The 18,147-nt window shown below is 40.5% G+C and overlaps 1 protein-coding gene across 5 annotated transcripts in view; it reads left to right on the top strand.

The window, feature by feature from the left end:
- The window catches only part of GLI3 (GLI family zinc finger 3), a 203,862-nt gene that overhangs the window by 97,809 nt on the left and 87,906 nt on the right, over positions 1–18,147 (top strand). For all 5 annotated transcript variants that reach the window (XM_021386345.1, XM_021386346.1, XM_021386347.1 and 2 more), the window contains one exon: positions 14,624–14,729. In XM_021386345.1, coding sequence (XP_021242020.1) covers positions 14,624–14,729 — 106 coding nt within the window. The remainder of the gene's footprint in view (positions 1–14,623; positions 14,730–18,147) is intronic.

The raw sequence follows: 18,147 nt of genomic DNA, 5'->3' as shown, positions 1-18,147 counted from the left end.
TTTTACCTTTCTGAATGGATCACAGTGGCTTGAAAAAACCATACTGTTTGTATATAACTCACAAGGACAGCAGGGTTTCAACTCCTATTTTTAGTATGAGTAACTATCAACCAACTTGGTACACTGGGAAATCCCCAACTCCTGGCACCTAATGGTTAATATAATCAGCTCCTCAAGATCTGGTTTGGAAGATATTTTAGTTCCATTAGCTCAGCTTGTGTTATCAGTTTCAATAATAATAGTAAATTTATTGCTTGTATTATCGTAGCCCCTCAAAGAGTTGGATAAGACTGTTATTTTCTCTAGTTCATGCTGCAACTTAGGGTTTTTTATTTCCACTTTAAACCTAAATTCAGCCATTCCACTAAAGTGTTCAGAAAGGATCTTTCTACCTCATATCTTTTAATAAACATTCTTCATGAATACAGATTATAGCCTTAAAGCACAGTGTAGAAGAAAACTCTGAACAGAGAGAACAAATAATACCCTTTATACAGGAAACATACTAATAATAAAAAAACATTGGTAGTTGTTATCAAATTCTGGTATTGACTTGTGAAAAAAAATAAGAATGACCACAGTTAAAACCTGCAGATTTTGATGCCAGCAGATACTGGAAAAAATACATACTGTCTTGCCATCCGCAAACATCTAGGTGTTCAAAATCATAGCTTTTTGTATGTGAGCATGCAAAACACGTGTATACCTGTTTGAAGATCCTGTACCAACATGTGTGCTCTTGTGTGTTTCTGTTGGATCTTTCTGTTTCCTCAAAGATTTTGAAACCTGAGATTTTCTCATTTTCCAGCTTTTCTCTGCAGCCACAGCAGCTGTAAGCATGCGTGCTTTTTTTTGTATTTTTTTTTTTAAAGGAGGCTGAGATTCCTTTTGTCACATGACTAAAAAGACTGAAAATTTTATTAAAAACAAAACAAAACAAAAAAGCCAAAAACAAACACAAAAACCAAAACTGAAAAGAAAAACAAGATTTGTGATAAAATCACAAGGATGTTTTAGTCACTATGTTGACTCCATTGAAATTAATGATAAAACTTTGACTGACTTCGTGGGACCTGAGTTTTACTCTGAATGTGAAAATAACTGAAAATTATGTTTTGAGAAAATTATATTTATAAGTTTGAGGTTAAATGTATGGTTTGAGCATCCTAATCTTCACATTAATACTTCATAATACTTGATTCCCCTTAACAGTAATCTTTTCTGTCCCTCTGCTCTTTACGTGATAGTTTGAATAACTTCAGCATTGTCATGGTTTATGAAACCTGAACTTCCAGTTTTGTACTGTCAAGTCCCTTGTGACAAACTTTCTGAAATGTTTTTAGATTTTTAGTTGTGTGTTTTTGCCTGAGAGTGGATTTAAGAGGGTACAGGTAGTTGATAATTTATTCTTTAAGGCTGTGATGAAGTTCTGGGCTTTACCACTGATGCCAGGGGATTCTGTCCCTCAGCTTGCCGTGATTGCTCCAAAAAGGATGGTAGTGAGGACACTGGGGAGAGCGCTGGTACTTACAGAGTCATAGAACCATAGAATATTCCAAGTTGGAAGGGACCCATAGGGGTCATTGAGCCCAACTTCTCCATGCGGGACTAACTAAAACCATATGTACTTGTATTGTTTCACTCAAACATGCAGATGCCCATATTTTGATTAAAACTGTTCAGTTTTCAGTGGAAAACAGCAAGGAGCAGCAGCAAACTCTCTTTCTGAGATGCTTTGCCCTCCTTGTCATGTGCCCTGCTCAGTGGTGTGCATGAAGCCTGTGTGTGCCCATGGAGCCTCATGGCTGTGTGGAGAAGGACAGCCTCCTGGCACTGCCTGCTGCCCATTTGGCCTTTTTCTGCCTCCTCCTTTTACACTTGCTTCTTGGGGCTGAGAGTACGTTGCGATGAGCTCTTGAGGCATTCAAAACTCCATATACATTTTGTCCAGAAAGAATAGCTTACTGCTTTGTCTAGTGAAGAGCTTTGTTGATGATGCAGCTCTTTCCTGTCTACAGGTCCCTGCCCTGGCCAGTTTAACAACTGAGTTAGATACTGATAGCAGTGCAGTAACCTTTCCATTGCTAAGGGTAAAATTTGCTTCCCTATGTAGAACCCAACACGCCAAAGCACAGTGCCAAAGCAGCATTGTTTTTCTAGTTTAACAGGTTTAGCTTATATTATTGGATTACCACTGAGTTTATTGTTTCGTAACTCAACGAGGGCTGGCAATGAACATTTTGTTTTTTCTTTCTTTGCCCACGCAGTGGCAGTGACAGTCATGGGGACTTTCAGCCCCACAGATAATCTTTCCAGGGTTATAATTTACTTACATACAGACGTGTGAAGTATTTGTGCAAAGGCTTTGAAGTGGAGTTCCACATGGGTGCTGCTGGGGCTACTGGCCAGGCAGTGTTGACACAGAGGCAGAGGATTTCTCTGCCCAGTGTGGTTCCCCTCAAGTGCTAGTATTCTGTGGCTAAACTGTTTGCCTTTCTAATGAAGTGAACTGTTTGTTTGAAATATGTGGTAGAAGGTATTTAAACAGAGACTAAAGTAAACTGTTGGGCTGTTCAAATAAGCCATGCATATCTGGTTTGTGAAGTGAAGGAAAACAATTTGGCTGCAGCTTACCTCTGGGAAGGGCAGTTAGGGGCTGTTTAAATAATGAGCTGGGCTAAGCGGATGTTGCTGCAGCCTCTCACAGGCCTTTTACGATAGCTGCTACTATTGTAGGCATGCCTTGCAATGTTGCCTCAATGGAGAATTTGAAATTATTGTCATTATTTAAAATGGGGATTTATTCATTAGCTGTGAAGACTTGGGTACATTTCTATTTGATTAAAACCATCCCAATTAGACAATGGACTGTTGAGAGCCAACATATGCTGTTGCCTTTATAACGTCATTAGAAACCCAGAGTCCCCACTTTGAAATAAGATCGTACCCAAGTACACAGACATCTGTTTCTGCCTAGCTAGATGGAGGTCAGAAACATAACTTAAACTGCTAATCCTCATTTTGGGGAGGGGAACAGGAATCAGAGGAAGATAGTAACAGATGAACTTGGATCCTGCTTCTGGCAAGGCACGAGGTATCAATGGCTGATACAATGCTTGGAACGTGCACGGCAGAGATGTTGTAATAAGTTGCTGCCTAACCACAAGCATGAGTTCAGAGAGCAGGGAATGGCTGGGAGAAGTGATACTTCTTGTGGTTACGGCTCTCGGGTTCATCTTGGAGAATCTCACTGCTATTCCTGACTCTGCCAGAGTTTTACCTAAAAGGATTGTTCATCAAATACTACAGAATGCTTCTCAACAATGACTGGCAAAACTGAGATCTTGATCACAGCAAATGCTTTTTGTCCCCTACATAGCACGCAACAATTAAAATCAGCCATGTGGCGAGTTCAGGAGTAGAGACTTCCAGTGCTGTCCAGTAGGGACCATATGTTTCCATCCATCATTTATATTTTTTGGTGGAGAAGAAAACTCCAAGTTGGTTGGGACTACAATGCTGCATCGTTTGCCTGTGCATTCTTCTCAGGAATAAGGGTAGTCACAACCTTTGATTCAGCTTAGAGAATAAAACAAACAGTCCTTATATTCCCAGGCTACAATAAATGTGTGAGAATTTCAATAGGATCCAAAGAAGCAACAATACTAGCATTAAGAGCTGGCAAACCCTTTGATGTTATTAACCAGAAAAGGACTGTTGTAGTCTCTGTCACGAACATTTAAACTTTTGACCTCCAACCTTTGTATCAAACAGCTTTTCCATACGGGTTGTTACTATACCTCTCCTACTGCCACTGCATTTAGTATAGTATCAGACACTTGTCTGGTGGGAAACTGATACTTAATGTGCTGGAAGAACTCCAAGGCTGAGTAGAACTGTCTCCTCTTCTCCTCCTGTAGGGTAAGTGAAGTCCCCTGTGCAGTCTCCCATGTTCCTGTAGCCAGCCTGTGTTCTGAATGCTGCACAGAAAGATGAAAAGGAAGATTGCTACTCTGTGGGCAGGATGCACACATCTTATTTATTTTTATTACCACCATGTACTTGATATTAGGTGTAGACCAAAGCCCTTTTTTTGTGCAGTATGTTGCATTAAGATGGAACTGAGGAATTCACTGTTACAGGCTTAGAAGATCTTCTTGCTGATGCTTCTCAGAGCTCTGCAGGCCCCCAGAAAGTGATTGAGAAGCCTACTGGAGTATTGGTAATGCTCTAGCTGAACATGAAAAGATGGGGTTTTATGGTTATCTCAGCTTTGGGGCCCCTGGAACATGCTAGGTGTGCACAGAGCAGGAGGGACCATAATGGATCACACTAGTGGTCCACGTACCCCTATATCCTTTCCATGCAGTGACCAAAAGCATATGCCAAAGAGTTTATGTAAGAACATGGCAGGTGCTTCTTCTCCTCTTTCACTCCAAGTACACCCCTAGCTCCCAGAAATTCCAGGAATCCCCCGGTCTGTCAGTAATTTCTGCATACTTGGACCCTTACTGCATTTTTCCTCTGTGACTTTCCCCTCTTTCCCTTGAGGCCATTTAAACCTGTAGCACCCATAGTCTCCTGAGGCAGGTGATTGTGTGACAGGGATTGATGGGCTGTCTGCCTGATCCCCATTTGGCTGTCTTTCCCTTGTTGTCTCCCAGTAGCATCATTGGCTTCTTCTCTAGTCTGTAGAGATGGGAATGAAAAGTGGTGGCTGCATCTTTATTGACCCTTGACCACATGGGAGTGCAGAAGAACAGTTCTGTCCCAGTTCTTTCATAATTGTGGCATTGTGATCTACTACGGTCTATGTTTTCTCCCCTCTTGTCCCTCAGAAGCTAGGCTGAAGAACACTGATGACCATAGGCAGGTAATGTAAGTATTTCTCCAGTCAGCCTGGACTGGAGATTGGAGAAGAGGATGCTATTATAGTCATCTGTTAGTACCTGAAAGCTCAGTTACAAACTGGGGTCCTATTGCAGCAAACTCTCCTCACTGACGTAACTTCTTTCTCTGTTTTCAAAGAGTCTGTCCCCTTCTTTCCCATGTCTTTCTTTTAGATACTGAAAGGCAGCTGCCAGGTCTCCCTGGAGCCTCTTCTTCTCCAGGCTGAACAGCTCCAACTCTCTCAGCCTGTCCGTATAGGGGAGGTGTTTCATCCCTTGGATCATTTTTGTGGCTGTCCTCTGGACGTGCTCCAACAGGTCTATGTCTCTCCTGTACTTGAGGACTCCACATTTGGATGCAGTACTCCAGGTGAGGCCTCACCAGCACAGAGTAAAAGGAAAGGATCGCCTCCTTTCACCTGCTAGCCATGCTTCCATGCCCTTCATTTTGTTCCTTAGGATTCCTGCTACAAGTGGGAGATACTTTTGTACTTAAAAGCTTGGGTTAAGCACCACTTATTTCCCAAAGCAGAAGCATGGGTCAGACCTTGCCATCAGGTCAGCAGAGAACAGAAGAGAGGAGGGAATCGAACTATTGGTATGACTTCGTGAGGAACTTGCCATACACTGAAATGCCCTATAGTGGGGAAGAAGAAATGGGGGATCTTCACAGTAATCCTAAAAAACAGCAAAAAGCGTGATTATATTTAAAGCTGTTCAGTAATACACTCATCCTGTGTTTGTTTATTAGGAAATGATCAGTTGTCTGTAACGAAGAGCAAACCTGAAATGATCATAAGCAAAATCCAAAAAAGATTTGTAATGAATTAGCAGTTTTAGGCAATTTAACTATTCTTTTCAAGGAATTAAATAATGAGTAGATGGAACAGAGTAGTTTTAATTCTTTTTTATCTCTTATTTATAACTTTGCACTGAACTATGTCAGAGTGTTAAAGAAAGTATATCTCTATGCTAACAGTAATCAGACTGAAGCACAGACAAGGGGCATAATTTGACTAAGGCCCTATTAAAAAAAAAGTGCCTCATGGAACTTGCCTTGAAAAACTTAACACAGATTGGCTTGAATATTGACAATCTGACATTCTCAAAAATGAGTTGAATGAATGCTTAGGGTAGATGTCAATAAGGCAAATTACTTTCCATCTTCTGTAAAGGTCTGAAATAAAAAATAGATTAAATATGTGGGAGAAACTCTCTAAGATGCTGAGGGGGGATGTAAGAGAGCAAAGAGGAAGAAAACAACTCAAAATGAAGTGTTTAGCAATGTCAAGAGGTAGTAAGCAAGAACCTCTTTCTACTGCTTTTACTTGTCTTGAGCAGTGCCAGTTTCATCAGCAGTGCCCTAGAAATTGTGGAATAGGTTGCTACCACATTGTGAAGGTACTGTCTCATAGTGGGAAAATGAAAAATAATGATATGTGAGAAACTGTAGAAATACATACTCCTGCTGGAGTGAGAAGATTTAGGAATAGGTTACTTGGATTACCAATTTCTAGGGCTGCTTCTTCCTAAACATGTCAGCCTACAATGAAGACCTGTTGCCCTAGAATGCAGGCATGATAACTATATAGTTCTCCCAAGCTGGAAGGAGCCCAGGAAGCAAAATGAAGTGATTAATTTAGAATATGGACATAGAGATTAAGAATGCAATAAATGCATATTATTGAGTGGCTTGAGAGTACACCCAATAACTATCTACTCATCTGCAAGAGCTTGACAAGTGTAAACACCACAGAAGGAGAGTAATTGCTTAGGATGATACAGAGAGAAGCTAAATAATTATGAATATTTGGTTAAAATTTAAAAAAAATCAAGTTGAACAGCAGGGAAAAAAGTCTCACTGAGAGTTCATCTGATTGTGCATCCCATAGAATCTGAACTGTTTTAATATCTAAAAATAGACATAATTGTTCTAATTACACTTTTCCCTCTCTAATTCCTGTCATGCCATAAATTACTCATCAAAGCTGCTAAGTAAAACCTATTTCCAAGTCTTTGGCCCTGTGGTCCAGAACCTCAGCTGCTGGAAAGCTGTTTAGCTACAGTGATTTGCATCATGCTCTACTGATACCCAACTGATCAAGATTTGGCCTTTGAAATAGCATTTAGACATGATTCTGCTGCACAGAACACACAAATCTCCAAGTTGTTATTTAAACGAGTAACTTTTTCAGACTGACTCACTCTGCTGTTCTACTAACTTAATGTCCCCTAAGGCTGTTTAATTACGCAACTTTTCCTTATTTGTTCCTGTGTCCAATCAGCAGGATACAAGAATATGTTTGGGTTTTTTTTAGGTTTTACCTATCTTTTACTTCTCCTTAGCCGCGTTTACATTTGCATCTCGCACATGTTTGTGATCAACATGTTAATATTTGTGGCTGGTGACAGGGTACTCACATGCTTTCCATGTTCAGTGCTGAGGCATACTTAATGACCAAACTGTATGTTCAGCCTTTGCTTGGGGTTAGTTCTGAGTTGTGAGATTTCTCCTTCAGCTCTCTGTCATGGAGATCAGGATTTATTTCTTTTATAATCTCTTGCTTTCCTCAATTTCCACTTTGTAGCTTGCTTTCAACCACAAAAAGTTTCCATGTTTACAGAAACATGTATGCATATGTATATAGGTACAAAAATATTTGTACGTATATGTACATATATACAAAAATATTTTTGTGTGTGTAGTGGCTTTTTGTTCAGTTATTTGCTCTCCTTAGAATATATGATCATTATATACACATGTAATCAAATTTGGGATGTGTTTCTAGGCATCTGGATTAAACCACTTCTCTGGGATTGCTGAGAGTTAAACACAGGTTAGCAGCAGAGGATACATTAATGTGCAGTCACACAAGAAGTTAGGGGGAACAACAGCAAAACAGAAGGCATGTTTCAAGGCAGAAGATAAATTATTTTTTCACTGGAGAGTCCATTCGAGGTAATGGAGGGAGGGATTTCTTTTGTCAGTTTCCTGGCAGAGGACAATTTGTCATTTTCTTGTGGAGACCACATTATTAAGTTTGTTAAGAAACACTGCATGGGATCCAGAGGTTATAAAAAAGATGAGCTGTGCTGTACCCACAGCCAGTTGCATTAGATGAAACAGTTTTCCCTCCTAGTAATGCGGTGATGAGGCCAAGATGTCTTGTCATTGTCTTTTCGTGGGCCAACGTACAGATGCCGGCTGCATGCAACTGTTGCTAATGTTCATGAGGGTTTTCTAAGGTTGCTTACAGGCTGAAGCAGCCAGTGCTGTTTGCTGGATGGAAAAAACTACTGTGATAGGATATTCTGATGCACTTCCACCATTGTATAAGTAGTGTATTTATTATCCTAGAAGTCTGTTCCTTTCTCCTTTCTCCTTTCTCCTTTCTCCTTTCTCCTTTCTCCTTTCTCCTTTCTCCTTTCTCCTTTCTCCTTTTTCCTTTTTCCTTTTCCCTTTTCCTTCTTCCTTCTTCCTTCTTCCTTCTTCCTTCTTCCTTTTCCTTTTCCTTTTGCCTTTTGCCTTTTGCCTTTTGCCTTTTTTTTTCTTTTTTCTTTTTCCTTTTTTCCCCCCCCCTTTTTTTTTTTATTTTCCTGTTTTGATTTGGGCAATTGGTCCACTGAAGTGTGCAGAATAGATTTGAGGAAGTTTAGTTTGTATTCCACAGGCTAGTCCTGATCAGACAGCAGAATTGTGGTGATGGGGATGAATAATGAAGCATTCAAACTGAAATCCATCCAGCAGCTCTTTAGCCAGTACCTGCAGCAAATTTGGCATATTAAAGACCTCTTGGTGCCAGCTGATGAAATTATTTCCAGCCAAATTTTTTCCACCACACAGAAAGCTGCTCCTCCTTTAAGTGTCTGGTGTGGTGGTTGTTGAGGAACTACTGAAAACAATAAAACATGTTCTCACAAGGTGTGTAAGTTTATGACCAAAGAAGGGATAAAACAGATACCAGGGATCTAAGATGCCCTGAAGTCTTAATTTTTTGTCTTTTCAAAGGTAGAAATTAATTTTTCAGCTGTAACAAGAGACACAGATCTGTAGCTGTGTTCTGGTTTGTGAGGTTTGGACTGGTAGTCCTGTGGTTTATTTATAATACAATATATGGGTTCAGGAAACACAAGCAGTGGATAGGGAGGGTAGTCTGATCATTATTAATAAACACTGACGTAGAAGGGACATGATCTGATTGAAAAGTATGTTTTTCTATCAAAATGTTACACCTTCCGTGTGCTAGCATAACTGACATATAGTGTAACTGGAGAGAACTTACCAGTTAAAAATACTCTCCTTCTTGTTCTGTCCATTTCTCAGCTTTAACCATTTATTTGTCTTTTTTGGTTTTGTTTTTGTCACAGTTCTTTCTTCTTTATTTTTCCCTGCTTAAAAACTTGTTCTGTGTAAAGTCAGACAGTGAGCGGTTCTGTTCGTGTCAACACTGTGCCAGCCAGGCTGCAAGCCTGTGAAGGCCCTGAGAGAATTGGCTATAGTGCATCTGGGGGTCAAATGTGCTGAGCAGAGCTTCCGTTGGCAACTGGCAATGCCAAAGCAACAGCTCTAGTCACCTTAGGGAGATTCTTCAAAGTGCACCAAGTTAAGTGCATGCATTATTGTATGGCTGTGGCTCAGTGGTGAAAGACTGTATAAGCATTATCGTGTGGCTTTCTTCCTGGTGAAAGACTCTGTATAAGCATAAGTAGACAGCATAACTCACCCTAGTTTTTGAAAGGGAACTAAAAAAGTCCCCCAAAGACAATCGGACATGTTGTTATTGAGCCCTAATGCAAACTGTGATTAAAAAAAAAAATCCAAAATAAGGACTTTGCTTGGCAAAAAAGCAACAGATTCTTGCCATAAAACCTGGCAATACCATTAAGTTCAAATCAGTTGAAGCAAATTTGCATGAAGAAACAGTGGTACCCCCTAAGGACTCTGCAGACCTGAATATTAGAAAATTCCCATATGGTGATCAGAGTATGAACCAAAGGATGTGTAGAAATTTGCTGGCAAACTCTTCAAAACAATTCTGTGTATTGAAAAGACATTAGTGGAGAGGCTGTATTTTACTTGATACTGTTCCTTTGAATCTGGTATGAAATCTTGGTACCACTGACAGCATCAAAACCTCCATTAATTTTAGGGAGAAGATTTCACCTCAAATGAGGTTATATCTCACATGCAGTTTTGCACCTGGCTTTGTTCTGACATGTATCATGCTGAGCTTATTGTTCTGATGACAAATGTGCTAAAAGACAACGAGCATTTCCTGCACTGTGTCTGAATCCCATGTTGTCTTGTGCCATGATCTCACAATGCAGGTGCAGACTTTGGGACTGCACTGAATGCGTTCAAGCTGATTCAGGCATTTTCTGCTGTAGAGAATGTTTTCTTGACATGCTGAGAAATGCAGCCTGTCATTTCAACAACTGTCTTCCTCAAGGGATTGGCAAGAATCACAAGGTGCTTGAGCAAATCAGTTAGCTGAGAACAGTCAGTTTTACTTGCCTTGACATTGAAGCCCAGCTTTTCAAATTTAGTGATTTCCTAAATGAGAGTCTACAGAAATGCTCTCTGTAGTGTCAGTGAGCTTTGGGGCAGCCTGCCCTCTTCATCATTGTCTCAAGGTGTTACATGACACCTTAGAGCCAGCATGAATTATCTGCCCTTCCACCAAATCTTGCAGCAAACCACTGCTGCATCTCATTAGACTTCAGATTTGCTTTTCAGCAGCAAGGAACATGCTTGTAACTTTTCCTTGTTTCTCTCCCATGGTGGTGCAGAGGAGCCATAGATTGCTGACTTTCAGAGAACAAGTGGAGGTCTCTTCTTTTTTCCTGTATGGGAGTGATTGTAATTTGAGAGAGATGATCCTATTCACTTCCTTTAAGGAGCAAAGAAGGTTTCTTTAAGAAGAAATAAAAAGGCATGTTTTGCACAAGAAAAAGTCAGCATAAATTGACATATTTTCCAGAAAGTCTCTTCATGTTAAAACAGGTTGGTTTGCAGCATTTCAGGCAGCTGTATCTCCCATTTTATTATGAAGAGACTGTTCACTATGTAGGAGACAGAAGAGCATCTAAAGGAAGCTTGTAGCAGTAGGCAGCAAAGAATTCAGGAGCAGGCAACAGATACCAAATTCAGCAATGTGTGAGGAATGTGTTTAAGCGTGTTTCCATTACTTTGTCATGTCCTCAAGTGTTCTTGAAAATAGTGAGAATTAAGCACAGAATTGGATACCGCTGCTGAGTGGAAGCTGAGGGCTCCAAATACATAGGCAGCGTCTGTCCGTCTTGACTCCTGTACTGTACGCTTATGTCAGGAAGTCTCTGCAAGAGTGTAAGGGTTTGTGGAAGGGTTTGTCCAGGAGTATATGGTTGCCTTTGGATGTCTGCAGGAAAACTACCTGGCAGATACTTAACTAGTTTGCATCTCAGCCAGAATTTTTAAAAAATTGTGAGTGGTAATAAATAATCCCATTGCTGTGTAGGAAAGTTACATTGTTTGTTGATTTGTTTTGGTGAGAGGAGTTCCTGTTTGGTAACGGTAAGAGTTTTCTTGCTCACACTTAGGGCAACATGTAAATGTCACTGCAGTAAAGCAACTGCCCTGGCTTTTGCACTAAGTCACTCTCTGGTTCTCTGAAGAGAGCACCAGGAACACCAAAGAGGCAGGTAGGTGCAGATTCAGTCTCAGCCCATGAGTAGACTCACTCTTTTCTCAGCTACAGTGTAAATAACAGTGCCAAGATGTGCTCAGAATATTCCGGTTGTACCCTTAATGAATTACTGGGTAGTGTATGAAAAAGCAATGGAAAGCTGGCTATAGCTTGTGTTACTGCTTGGCAAACTTCTTAATCTGTATTTCCATGTAAATACATGTCAACCAATTACATTTTTATGGAGTTTCAAGTGAACTCCAAGCGAAGCCCTGGATGATGGGTGTGTTTGGAGATCTCTGATGCAAAAATCTTGTCACGAAATATTGAATGCTTTTCCAAGTGGAGTAGTTTAGGGTCACCAAAATATGCAGTGTTTACTGCTTATCTCTGCACTGAGGATTTACTGAGACATGGCAGAATTTGAATTCCCTCCATAAACCTGATTCTGCCAGTTCTGCACATTATTCTCCCTGTCTCCCATTTAGTGTGTTAGTTTGCTGACAGTAGAGTATGCAGCACTTAGCAGCTGGTTTGTGGAATCATCACTCAAGAGATTATATGATAAATAGGAGGTGGCCAGGTTTAGTGGCACTTTATTCTGCTCCAGTAGTTTTAGCCTGACTTTGGAAAAGTTACCGTGTGTTTTTTCTTAGGGACTGCAACAGGAGATTGATATGATGTTGTAACTTATTACACATAGACTTGAGTTGGGATGCTCTCCATCTGTATTGGTCATGTGTAAATAGTAACCAATGAGATGGATAATTATGGGAGGCTTTGCTCTGCAGCTTGCTCAGTCAGCGCAGGGCTGATGGAGATGACTCCCTGTGCCATGACGGAGTGTGGCTGCTGCCCAGATGGAAACTGCAAACAAGATGCAAACAAGATGCAAACAAGGTGTACAAAGGAGCTTAATGCAAGAGGACTCCAAAAGGTGTTCTCAGAGATTTATATCCCACCTGCTAAATGCAGATTGGTGGTGCTCTATACTGTGTAGACCCCACAGAGTGTTTTGATTCACTTAATATACATTCTCCATTCCCAAATAGGGGATGTTAGATGATCACATTCAGCTTCATCTAGCCCTTGGGAGGGCTAAGTGGGGTTTCTCTGCATGAAAGCTGACACAGGAGGTTGGGGTGAGTGCTTGAAATGGGTAGTGAGGAGGTTCATGCTTGCCTCAGCAAGGGAAGAGTCTCAAAACTTTTATCTCCCATCTCTTGTGCTCCTTTCACCCTTCTACATGTTGCTGGATGGTGAAGATTGTGTTTTGAGAGGTGGAAGCAGGCATCCTCTGATCAAATGACAGCTGTGTGCTCCTAGTGATACTGGTTAGCCATTACCCACTGACTCCCACCAAAGTCCAGTTCGTCTAGCAGAACTGGAATGAAAGCTGCCATGATTGGATTCCATTAGTAAGCCACAATTATTCTTCATTTATATTGCTAAGTCCTGAGTCAGAACATGGCAGAAATGTGCTGTGACTGATCGCACGCTAGCTGATATTTCACAAAAGCATGCCCTGAAATTGGACAGGCCATTTCAAATGTTTCCAGATTTCCCTGAAATGCTGGAAATATGTCCTCAGAATTTGTGTTATTTCCCCTTTAGCTCCTCTGTTTATTCCTCTAAGGGCCATGATTTTTGTTGCTCTAGTCTTTCCTTCCCACTTCGAAATGTAATAACAAACCAACCCAACTTTTAACAAATACCAGGGGGAAAAATCCTTTTTTCTTTTTTAAATCATAGCAGTTTACATGAAGCAACTGTTCCCAAAGACAACATAATCGAAGAGGATTACATTTTGCTAGATAGGAAAGGCAGAATGTACAAAGAAAAGATACCTTAAGAGTCAGCAGGCAAAACTGAAATGGACTTGGTGTTACAGGGAGTGCATAATTAAAGATTTTTGCTCTCTAGAGACATTTTAGTAAATCCATGACATGACCTAATGTCTGTACTTGTCAGCTTTTAGTGTTGGATAAACACATGACTTCACCCAAAGTGGCAGTCAGGTAATTGGGCAGGCTCTGTTTTAGTGCTGCTGGAGATGCTCAGCACTTCTCAGTGTGGAGCTGAGTGAGTTTTTTGCATTTGGGACAGCCCTCAGTGCAGCCTTGCGAAGGTACTCCAGCATGGTGCTGAAGTGTTGTGGGGTGCTGGCAGCATTCCTCACAGAACCAGGAGTGATTCTGCCACAGACATGGCAGAGAGATGTGAAGCAGGCCTGTCTTTGGCTCCTCCACCAGTGTGCTGTGGGAGGTGGGGCGAGCAGGGCTGGCCGAGTGCATTCCCCCTTTTGTCAGCCTGGTCCCTGGGGCTCTCCCAAGCAGTAGGAAAGGAGCCATGGCATCTGCTAGCCCTGTCCTTGGGGGAGGTGCAGCAGGGGGGACTGACTCTGGATCTGCTGCCACAGAGATAAAGCAAGCACACGTTCCTTTTGAGTGCGGTGTGTGGGATGAATCCTCTTGTCCACAGGCACATTTCTTCTGATGCGTCTGTCTGCTGATGTGATGCAGTTAAGCATCTCCGGTACAACCATTCCCAATTGCATTTCGCTATTAACTCTGTTGCCTGATTTATTCCAGATAGTCATTTCTCAGCTTGCTGCTTCAGTTTTTCCTTCTGTTATAGGACTGTTTATACATCTCTGAGGATATACTTTTTTGTTTTATGGTATTCTCTGCCCAGGCTTTTCTTCCTGGGGTATTTTTTCTTGTTTTAGTAAAAAATAAATAAATCAGGAATGCTTATGAAAGGCTCAGTGGTCCTTTTGATCTGACACTTCACATATGGGGATGTAATTATTTATTAAAGATTTCTTGATGTCCCTTTCCATTTAAGCTATAAAAAGAGAATATTAAAATTAGTAAATACATATTCATGCAAATGCTGTGGGCCAAATGCTCAGACAGACCTGAGTGACTGCAGCAGGAAAGGAGAATTCGACCCATAAGTTGCAGTGCTGCTGACACACGTTTTAGGTACCTGTTCCATTTGTATTAGTGGTATTTCTGAAGAGTCACTGGAGATACTCAGATCTGGGCACCTTGCTTGTTTTTTCAGATCCACCTCACCTCTTTCCAGCGTTCCACCCTCCTGTACCAATTGATGCGCGACATCATGAAGGACGCTACCATTACGAACCATCTCCCATTCCTCCTCTGCATGTGTGAGTATTCAGTATTTCCACCCTGCTTCAGCTGCCTCTGCTACCTTGAAGAACGGGCAAGTATATGAATCTTTGCCATGCTTAAAACTGTGCACCTGGAGCATTTTGCCAGTCTAGCTGAAGAGTGAGATTTACTTTTAGAAAGCATCGAGGTTATCTGTTCATGAAGCAAAACTAGGCTCGTGCCTGAGGAATTCTTTTCCAATAGGTGGCTGGCAAGTGTTACCTATATATTTTGCTGACATTTATTCTGTGTGCTGTCGTTCTATAAATACTAAATTAAAAAGTGCCAAACCCTGCAAAATACAGCCAGACAAAAAATATATTCTGTCTGAATTAGGCTTGGGACTCTTCATGCTAAAATTCCCTCTCGTACAAAAGGTTTTTTTCCAAGTGAATGCTATGAAGCATAATGAAATTTTTGGTAAATTTTTGTAGTCCCTGTTGTGTGCATGCCCAGGCAATCAGTTGATTGATGGGATTGTCACCCAAACAAAATGGCAAATGTGATAGAGCACATGGTTTACACAAAGATAAAAGAAATGAATACCAGTGATAACGTGCATTAGAAAAGGATGGTAGTGGTGAAATCCTTTGGAAATAAATATTATCTTATTCTGTAAGGGGATACAGATATTAGCATTGCAGTATAAAACAGTTGTGTCCAGAAACTTGCTATATGCCATTAAAAAATGAAGCCAAAAAGCAGGGCTCAGTACTTCACTAAAAGGCTTGGTATATACATTTAATCATATCTACTAATCACCTCTCATACTGAGAAAATTAAAGAAGAAAAGCACAAGTAATACTTTGAAGAATAATGCGAGTTGTTTAGATGGCAGATTGCTTTGCTATGGCTATTAGTTACAGCTGTGTAATTACATATATGCAGAAGAAAAATGAAGTTGTTTTAAAACAAGTCCTCCTCTGTGAGCAGAATTAATTGATATTAACAATCCTAACTACATGCCCAAGTGCACACGCAATATTTTACTAACAGGTTTTTTGGATCAGTCTTCTATTACTGAATTGTAATTTTAGAACAGATTTGCCTGGAGGTAAGTAATAAATCTGTGTTGCAGTCTTCTTGGGCATTAGCAGAAAAGTGGATATTTATAGAAGGGGAGAGAGCAGAAACCTGTGATTTATTCTTTATTTCCTCTGATGCATCAGTATCTGCACCACAGTCAACCACATAATAAATATACTCAAATACACACTTAAGCTTGCTGCTAAAAACCATTGTGAGCTGAAGGTGGCAGGCTCATACAGAGTCACTATGGTCATCCTAGATATTGCAGTACACACGAACATTTTGACAAGATGTTTTTGGGCACTTTCTGAAGCAGAAAGTAAGTGGTTGGGAGCTCAGAAAATAGTCTTGCTTCTTCTGAAGCTGACAGGAAATTTGTCTTTAGTGGGAGCAAGGCCTGGGCAGGAAGTCCCAGCAAACAGTTCCTGAGGTGCTGCAAACAAGTGTATCAGTTCCCCGTCTTGCCAGAACAAGGGTGGCAGGGTTGAGCACGGTGAGCTGGTGAACTAAATCCAAAGTGGATCTGTGATGTATTTTAACTTGCATTATCAGAGGGACTGATTGCAAAATCTGGTCACCATCTGTGCACCATTGTTGAGACTTCTGTATCCTGTGCTGTGTGGGGCCCTGTCTGGCTGTGCTCACTACACAAAGCTGCAGCCCTGTGGTGCAAAGTGTACAGGGTCTTTTGGGTGGGTACATTGCTGTGTCTCCTTTGGGTGAAAATCTGTGACTAGCATCCTACAAAGTGCCAGGATTCCTAAAGATGTTAAAGATGCCTGCTAGTGGCCTCCTTCCCCTCTGCAACCAGTGCTGCCCTGAACACTGCCAGCCCTGCCTCAGAGCTGAGACTTTGCCAGACAGAGGCTTGTAAGGGACAGGGAGATCTTGGCGCATTGCGTTATGGCTGTAGGCAGTTGCTTTAGAAACACACTCTGACACCAACCCAAGCTTTAAGCTGAAATCTCCTTGATATTGGCTATTTATTTTACTATAAACTCCTGATAATTCTCCTTGTCATTTAGTTGGTATCACCACTGAAATAATGAGCTGTAATAGATCTTGGAGCCATTATGTTCAGTATAATTAAAGGTAAATACTCAATTAGGCAGTTAAAAAAAAATCTGTTGGAGTTTCTTTGTAGGTAGGTTCATCATGCTTTTGCAGGCTTCAGTAATAAATTTTAATTTTTGTGTGTGATAGACACCAACAGTTTTCTTGCAAGTTTTACAGACCCTCATGTGAATATCACTGAGGAATGTTAGACTTGGGGCCTTTTGGAATGATTATTTGGACTCTTGTCTAAATACCATTAAAAAAAAAAGGAAAAAGAAGCGGATATGAGAAGTTGTTTGAGAATTTTGAGAGAAAATGGCTAGAACACCAGTCAGGATACAAGTGTTTATCCACAGCTTCATCAGTGACTTCATTGTATGAGTGTTTTTTCTCTGCAGCTTCCTCAAATATGGAAAAATAAAAAAATAAAAAAGCAAAAAAATTGGCAATTATCCAAGCTCCTAGAAATGTGTTCCAGAACCTGTCAAGGCTTAGTGGAATTAGTTAGCAGTAATACAAGTACAGAAAAAATGTGAAAGAGTCCATGTCTACATGACACCTATAACATATGCATGTTATTATGAACAGTGGCCTAGTGAAAGAAAAAAAAAAAAAAAAAGAGGAATTTTTAAGGTGTTACAGGGCTCTTATGTACTTCCAGCTCTAAAGATATACATGTGTTTATATGTATGATATTTGTAGTTTAATTGCTGATGGGCAGAACTGTTGTATCCCAAATTTCACCCTGGAGCCAAATTTTATAACTGAGTTATAAACCCCTAAAGTAGAGGTTTATGTTTGTGGTGGAATTGCTGACAGATACTTATATATACTAGGACTAGCAGTCAGTGCTGTAATTATGCTATCATATCCTATCATTAAAGATTTCAATTGAAAGAGGTTTATAAATTGCTCTTCTTCTTAGATAAACCACCCTACATTAAGGCATCAACGATATGGTGCAGAATTAAATTAAAATCTCATAAAATGAAATATGTTCTGTATTAGCTATTTGACACTTAATTTGCCTCTGAATGAGTAGAGGAAATCACAAATTAACCTGCCTTTGTTTTTCCAACCATGGCTTATTAGGTGTTAGAACAACTGCAATTACAGCCCAATAATAACCCCCAACCCTTATGAATATGTACTGAAATGTGTCACATTGTGTTACCAAGACCTGTTTGTTAGCACTGCTTAGTTATCCTGGAATTTCCACAGTATATATTCAGTTTATACTTCAGGGAAGATATATGAAATGTCAATCGTTCTTGAGCAGCAACATAAGAACACTATAATTGGAGCTGGAGCATGTTTTTTTTCGTTCTT

This window comes from Numida meleagris, chromosome 2 (assembly GCF_002078875.1).
Source record: "Numida meleagris isolate 19003 breed g44 Domestic line chromosome 2, NumMel1.0, whole genome shotgun sequence".
NCBI classification, from domain to species: Eukaryota; Metazoa; Chordata; class Aves; order Galliformes; family Numididae; genus Numida; species Numida meleagris.
This window is presented reverse-complemented; position numbering and strand designations above follow the sequence as displayed.